At 36.6% G+C, this 8283-nt stretch overlaps 1 protein-coding gene across 13 annotated transcripts in view; it reads left to right on the forward strand.

Moving 5' to 3' along the window:
• The window catches only part of NIN (ninein), a 101355-nt gene extending 93387 nt beyond the window's left edge, over positions 1-7968 (forward strand). For 5 of the 13 annotated variants that reach the window (XM_059696387.1, XM_059696376.1, XM_059696350.1 and 2 more), the window contains 3 exons: positions 1510-1710; positions 5127-5240; positions 7390-7968. In XM_059696387.1, the coding sequence (XP_059552370.1) occupies positions 1510-1710; positions 5127-5240; positions 7390-7599 (525 nt within the window). In that variant the 3' untranslated portion in view covers positions 7600-7968. The other 8 variants (XM_059696427.1, XM_059696436.1, XM_059696406.1 and 5 more) reach the window with 7 other exon arrangements.
• The last annotated feature ends 315 nt before the right edge of the window (positions 7969-8283 follow it).

The following is an 8283-nucleotide window of genomic DNA, read 5'->3' on the forward strand; positions in this document are numbered from 1 at the left end:
TTTATAACTAATACTTTTCTTCTCTTTATAATTCCTGTAATTTTCTTTTGTTTTTGTTTTGTCTGTGGCTAACCTGTACCTAGAACTCTGTGGTTGGAACTAGCAGAGAAGGGTGCAGTTCTCTGCCTGAGCTAGTGTGTGAAGGTAGAACATTCTCTTTCAATGAATTTCATAGCATGGAGACATCTCATTAAATTCCTTGCACATGTAATCATTCCTGCTGACTGTAATAGTTAATAAGTACTTCAGGTAAGAGCCAATATTCATTTTCATTTTGCTTTAACTGTGGAATACGTCTGTTTACATTTACATAGGATTTTCCTCAGTATCTAAAACTCAGTGCTTGAAGACATGTGATGAAAACCATCCCAATGATATAAAATCATGGGATTTATAATTCTCCATATACTCCTTTATTCCTGAAAATAAAGTGGTGACTTTTCTGAGTCTGTGGCCCACCTTAGACATTTAGATTTAAAGAAATGGATAGTGGCTCTGAAGTTTCATGATAACATGTCCCTGCAGTGGTGTCTTAGAGGTCCTTTTTCCCTTCTCACAAGCCTGGGGGTCCTACTTGAGTTTAGTACTTAGTCATATTTGTTGCATGCCTCCCATCGAGCCCTGTGTGCTGCTGAAATGTGTCGACAGATGTGAACTGGCATGCTTCACTGGCCAAATGCAGTGCATTCTCTGCTCCGTCTTCCTCTCCCCACCTTTGATTGGCATGTGATAACACACATCATTTCCTCATTATCTTGAACAAATACTTCTATTCCATGTACTTCAATTCCCAGATGTTCTGTGATATCTCCTTATACCCTAGAATTGCTTGTCTCACTGTGCTATTTAAGAGTATAACGTTAACAAGCTAGGCAAAGTTAAAATAATTGTAGATGCGAGATTCTTTGAAAAACATATTGCTAACTTGAAAAACACATCGCCATTGAATGTTTGCTTTTAAGAATCTTTATGAATGGTAAGTAAAATAGCAATCCCTAAAGCATAACCACTTTCTCCCCTTTGCCTGCTCCAATCCTGGTGGTGGATGTTGTTTTTTAAAGAGGGATAAGTAAAAAGTTCCAGTGTAAGTAAAAAATGAGGTAGGATTCAGACATTATGGACACCATGTACCTCATACCCTTACAGTCACTCAAGAGTGAGGAAGAACAATTTTAAGTCTAAAACTTTTAAGAAGGCCTGATTTATTTTTTTAATTTATCTTTATTGTTGAAAGTATTACATATGTCCTCCTTTTTTCCCCCATTGACCCCCTCCACATGATACCTCCCCTCCCCCAGGCCTTCACCGTACTGTTATCTGTGTCCATGGGTTATGCCTATTATCTCCTAAGCAAAATGATTCTTCCCATTTACTTCTTACTCAGACTCATGCATTATCCTGATTTACAAGTTATCCGGGGGTCAGGCTTCATGCTCTCTGCTTAACACCTCGAAGGGCAGCTCTGTGAGGGAAGGCACTGTTGCTGACCAGGGCTCTGCCCTTCTGCAGATGCAGCACCTGAAGTCCACTGTGATGCTTAGCCCATCCCCTCACGCATTGGATCTGCAGCTTCTCCAGCAGCAAGCCTGCCCGATGGTGCCCAGGGAGCAGTTTCTGCAGCTTCAACACCAGCTGCTGCAGGCAGAAAGGATAAACCAGCGCCTGCAGGAGGAACCTGAAAACAGAACCTCTGAAACCAACACACCACAGGTATGAGGCTTTTCCCCTTCATTAGAAACTCAGATCACCTCATTTAATTTTACCTGTTTATTGGAAGTTATACCAGTTGAAAGGTGGAGATCAAGAATCTAAATCTTCTGTTGGAGATTAACCTTGCCTGTATTACAAATCCACTGAAGTGCAGTGCCTTTTTTGTTTTGTTTTCTTCAGTGCTGCTTGTGAGCGCTCAGCTCCTCAGCTGGGTAACTAAGTGTTCTGAGTCTCCTTTGCACATTCATAATTGATGAAGTATCAGGATCACTTGCACATAGTGAACAATTGACCTAATATTCTTCTCTGATGCCAAAATATTACAGAATTCAAGTGCAACTCTAGGATACGCATTACTAACAAAGCTTCCTGGGTTTTCTTGGTCAGAGGGGTGCAGCCTGCTGATTCCATGGAATTCACAGCTGGGGACTTCTCACAACTAACAAAGTTGAATGTGCAGCCAGTGACTCTTTAGATGACATAGTTCACTTAACTTAGAGTTTTTCCAGCTACACTATATAAAAACTTATTTTTAAGATAGTAAAGATCTTCCCCTTCCCTTTCAATTAGCATTATCCCAGCTCACCACCAGGCACAATGTTATATCACCTAGATTTTCAAATAGTTATTTCTCTTCATGTATAATCACCCCTTTCCAGAAGTTTCTTAACTCTTTGGTCTTGCACATTTAGTTTATTAAGAATTAGAAATAAAATTTAAAATACTCAGTTTATAGAATTCTAAAGTAATTCTTTCTGGTTTGGATGCTTTTCTACTTTCAAATACTTTGCTTCTCAGTTAACATTTGATAAGGAGTTTCCCAACTCTTTTTCTGTAATCCTCTCAAAGTGGCTTTGCACAGTCACATTAACACGATAATTATACATTAGAGCAGTTGTCTTTTCTTCTCCGAATATATATCTATGCTTTGTCATGATGTACTTCTGTCATCTATTCTTGCCAACAAAACCGTAACAAATTTTTTTCTTGTGTGCTTTAAAATCCATGTTTTTATACTACACTCCACTTCAATTAAATATTAAAATTAAACTCTTGAATAAAAATTGTGATGGTGAGGTATTAGATGTTTTAACTCTTCATTACAGAGTTGAATTATAAAACCTTGACCTCAGATTTACTGTACATTTCAAACCAATGATTAGGCTAACACTCTACTCACTGCTTTCTCAGACACAGCATTTCCAAAGCATGCTCTTCCCGACCCACCCACCAAGGTTTAAAAATAAATAGCCCATTACTCCAATTACTTCAGGATTAGGTAGACAAAAAAGGTTACAGTTTTTATACTAAAAAAAAAATCTCTCCAGTCAGACGGCTGGGTGGACTGCTTATTGCTCTCACTAGAATGCCACTACTGGTTCTCCTGCTTCTGTAACGGAGCGGACACTAATTTTAAGAATATTATTAGAACCTGCATGTTGTCTCTGGTGCATGGAGTGATGTGATTTCTTCTCTCTTTGTGTTGCTTTGCTTGCCTATGTGGTGCTAATGTGTGTGCTTTTAAAAACTGTTTGCATTATAAATGTGTGAATTTAGATTCCCCCCCAAAAAAACATATTCTGGACATCAGGGTGAAGTGTACCACTTGCCTTCTTTCCCTAGGCCTTGCTACCGGAGCAGCGAGCAGTGCATGCAGATTCCTACAGAAGGATTGGGCACCTGTGAAAACTGGGCTGCTATTGATGGCATTTCTTACCATGGCAGATACTCAAATGCACACACCCACACACCACACACACCACACAAACACAGAGGCATAAGCTGAGGAATGTTTTGGAATCAAGTGCTCTTTTAAATTATTATTATTATTATTATTATTATTATTATTATTATTACACCTTTGCAGTATTCTGTCTCTTATTTATTTATGTAGAAATGACAAATTTTGTGAATCAACTTCACAAATTTCAGCTTGTTACAAATCATTTTATTTATACCATTTAAAGAGTGGATTTGAGATTCTTTTGAAAGGATGTGTTCTATATATTTTCTCATTCTATATGTTGTAACTATTTTTAATAAAAGGTACTACTTTTATATATGGAATTTGAAGAAAAACAGGGTTTATTTATACTGTTTTGTATAAGATGTACAGTACTTTTCTGACAGGAAAAAGGAAAATTTTGATGAAACAATAAAATGAATTTTAAATATGACTGCCTTTGTTTTTCCTCTTTCCCCATTCTTTTGCCCATGCTCCATGTTCTTTGAATTAATTAACTGCTGTTTTCTGTTTGTTTAGTTTAGTAATTTTGAAGGCAAATGGAAATCAGGCACTTTCTATTTTTAGTTTGAATTTTTAAAAAGCTATTATATCAAAATATAGGATTTTTTTAAAAATCTGGATGCTCTCAAAGTCTGATTTCTTAAAATTTACTTTCTACATTATGCTTTTGCCTACTATGATTTTTATCTTCAAATCAATCACATGGTTTAGTTGTTCCTTTTATTTTTGAAGAGATGCTCTTAATTAATAACCAAACAAATGTTGGCTTTCAACTCATGTTTGGTCATTCTGCGTGCTTTTTAAAGGACGCCTTTTTGAGAATATTTTTAAAGGCTGGTTATGCCATCAGCCACTAACACCTGCTTAACATTTGAAGAACCTTTTAAAATCTGAAACTCCTTATGTGAACATTTTGGAGGACTGTGGGGAGGGGCAGTCAATTGTACTCTAAATCTCTCTCCAGAGCCCACATATTTCTTGATCTGTCACTGTTGCGTAAGGAGAGGAGAAGCCAGGGTTCTTTTGCTGCCCTATTTTATCTAGGAGTTGTTTGTGGGGAGGACTCTTAATTTTAAATCTGTTCACCCTCCAGTCCAGATGTTTGCTTCACATTGACAAGTCAGACTGGAAACAGATGAGTAGAATAAGTGGGAAGAGGCTGATTATCACTAACCTCCCCAGTAATCAGCCATTTCGAAGGAAAAACAGACATGCATATTGCAAGCCGATTTGGAGATGTAAGACAACCCTGAATACACTCAGTTTTTGTTTTGTTGTTAAGAAGCCCACAGTATTGCAAAGACCCAAATCACAGATGGAAGGTTAATATCCATCTTTTAATTTGCTTTAGATCCCTATTATACAAAAAGTGCACACAAGTATTAAATTATGGGTTTTAAGAAATTTGCTTTATCTCAGGGGAAGATGGTAACACAGGTAAGATTCTTTTTTTATCTTTGATTCTTTCTCTGATAGGATTAGTTTTCTAACATGCACAACCCATGCAGTGTTCAGAACTCCCATTTCATAAGAAATCCACCCGTTCCTGTTACAGAGGCAAACAGTTGCTCTCCTTTCTCTAGACATCTTACGGGGAAAATAGACTACTACTGTTTTCATTTCAGTGTGGCATGATTTTCAAATGATAATACTTCTTTCCCCCCTTCAGGAAAACCAGGAACAACTGGTAACTGCCATGGAGGAACGAATGATGGAAGTTGAACAGAAATTGAAATTGGTGAAAAGGCTTCTTCAGGAGAAAGTGAATCAGCTCAAAGAACAAGTGAGCCTCCCAGGTCATCTCTACCCGCCCACTTCACATTCCACTTTTAACTCCAGTTTTACATTCCTTTATTGCCATTAACTTAACTGTTGTCTAATAAAGGCAAATTCTACTATGAATGTATATAAGAATTGAGGATTCACATTCCCCTATATCCCTTCAAAAATATGAATTCTGTATTCCACGTTATTTTTTTCCGAAGCTCTTTTAAGGCCTACGTTTGTCCACAATTTTTAAAATGTGTATTTGCTAACAGTGACTCACAGATTTTATTTTTTTTTTTACCCAAGACAGGAAGTATTCCTACTTAAATAAACAGAAAATATATATTGTTAAAAAATTGGAAGATAATATATAGAACTTTAGCTTTCCTGTTTGCAACAGCCAGGACAACCTCAAAAAATACCTTATGCTTATAACCAGACTCAAAAGGCTATGCTTTGAATTAGAATGCAGACCCTGAACTCCAAGATCACCAAGCAGCCTGAACCTTTTCACCTTCTGGTGGCAGGTATGGCCTCTGTGTTTAGAAATTATATGTACATCCACTGAAGAGACATGCAACAAGGACTAGTTTCTAGGAAAGTTTGAGATGAACTGGTAGAGGTTAACCAAAAAATGTTGGTTAGGCAGGAGACAGTTGCCCAACATTGTTTTCTGGATACATAACATTAGGAAGAATAATGCCAAGAGAGGGTCTTAACACAGAGGTAAACAGGAGCTTTCCTTTGTCCTTTATCTTAATACACAGGATGAAAAGAAAAAGTCCTGTAAAATAAGCATTTATTGATTCAACCCTTTAATTAATTTATTCAATACATAGTTACTATGTGCCAGGTACTGTTCTAAGCACTAGGGATACAGAAGTGAACAAAACAATATCTCTGCCTACATGTAGTGTAGTTCACCTACAAAGTACTGAGCATATGGCCAGTGGTAGTTTCAAAAATAAAGAAAACGGTGTCCACTCTATTTTCACTAGAAGGGAACACAAAAGGAATACTTGACGCAACCCAGGGAATTTAAAGAAAGTTTCCTAAAGACCTCAAATCTAGTATTGTGGGTTGAGTAAGATTTTAAGAGGTGAAGAAATGTGGGAAGGGCATTCTAGGCTATGGAAACATCATGGAACTATGACAACATATGGGGTGTGGACATCTGCAAACACTTTGGCATTAATAGTTTGGCACAACACTGTCCAGAGAGAAGCAGGAGAAGAAACTAGAGAGATGGGGAGGAGCTGGCAGTAGAGGGCCTTACATGCTGAGCCATGGGGTTTGAATGTCATTCTTTAGATGATAAAGAACCATCAAAGTGTCTTTTAATGGTAGGGAGGGAGGGAAAATATTGTATTAGAACAGTTCAATAGAGAGTAGGTTACAATGTTACACTCGCCAGTCATCTAGCTTCTGGGCTTCATCCTTGCCCTATGAAATGTTAATAAATTAATTAGCCACTTGTTAGTCCCTTCAGCCTTTATACTTTTAGATGTCCTGCTTGAAATTGGATGTAAATGAGGAGTTAAAGGTGTAATGAGGGAAGATGGATTAGAAAATGTTAACAGAAGCAATAATAAAATTATCCCAAGGCTGCTGACAAGTTTTCCACCCTAACCTAGACTATATGTTCTAACCATAATTATTAGAATATGTCTTCTGTACAAGGCTCTATGCAAGAGAGGAGGAGTTAAGGAAAATCTTATCTCTTTGTTATAACACATGAGCCACATTTTAAAATAATCAGTAGGTTGTAGTTATGAATGGGAAGCTCAAGCATCTACTGTTAAGAACAGAGTTAAACACAGTTCACACCCTAAAACTCAGAAATTTTAAGTTATAACTTATAATATTTTTAGAGAATAAATAATTCCCAATTTATTTAGGTGGAAAACACTTTCATTTTTTACCCTCAAATATCAATTTGTTCTTTTTATTAGTGACTTCTACAAACATATCATGCAAAGTAACAGCTTGACATAAGTGGATTTGCTCCACTTGTACCTCTGATGCCAGTCTGATATTAAAGCTGTATTTTAAAATAAAAGAAAATAATTGATAGAACCTATTTGCCTTTATAAACAACTGCCCTTATGTCAGACTTTAAAAGAATTACAGAAATGGAGTCAAGATGTTTCTGATTCTGTTTCTAGCTCTGCAAGAATACTAAAGCAGATGCAGTGGTGAAGGATTTGTATGTTGAAAATGCCCAGTTGTTGAAAGCTCTGGAAATGACTGAACAGCGACAAAAAACAGCCGAGAAGAAAAATTACCTCCTAGAAGAGAAGATTGCCAGCCTCAGCAATATAGTCAGGAATCTGACACCAGCACCATTGATTTCTACCCCTCCCTTGAGGTCATAGCAAAGCCAAAGGATACATTCATGTTTGTGCACTTTACTGAAATAGATGGAACATTTCAGTAGGTTCTCTCAACCTTTTTCTCTTTTTTTTAACATAAAAAACCTTGAATGGCTTCAAGTTAAGCCTAACCTGAAACTGTCAGCAACAAAATTGGAGTTTCCATTCATTGTAATGAGTTTTTCAAAATAGACTTTAATGGGAGCTGCAAACAAATATTCACATTTCACTGTTTGAAGTATTCTCAAGTCTTGAATTTTTAAATATTTTAGGAGCCACTAAGAAGGTAGATATTAACAACAATTCAAGAACCTTAAAACCCCAGTTTTGAATGAGTTTTTTAGAATAATTATTAAATTCCAAATATTTTAAGTTTGAGATATAATTAATTTTGTTGTTTCTATCTTTATTTTAAGCCAAATATATGCCTTCCTAAGGCATATATTTGGCTTAAAATATGGGGAAGTCATTCTGTTTCTAATAGTTTCATTCTTTGAATTAATTGGTAGACTTTCTGCTTGCTAACAGCAACTGGGCTCAATAACCACTGAAGTCAAAAATGCCAGAGTCCACAGAGCTCTGTCTTCTACCACCTATGACAGTATTATCACTCTTGATGTATTATAGATATAAAACTGATTTACTCAACTGCACTGTTAACTAATGTTAAAACTTTACTTTCCTTAA

This window comes from Myotis daubentonii, chromosome 1 (genome assembly GCF_963259705.1).
Source record: "Myotis daubentonii chromosome 1, mMyoDau2.1, whole genome shotgun sequence".
Classification (NCBI taxonomy): domain Eukaryota; kingdom Metazoa; phylum Chordata; class Mammalia; order Chiroptera; family Vespertilionidae; genus Myotis; species Myotis daubentonii.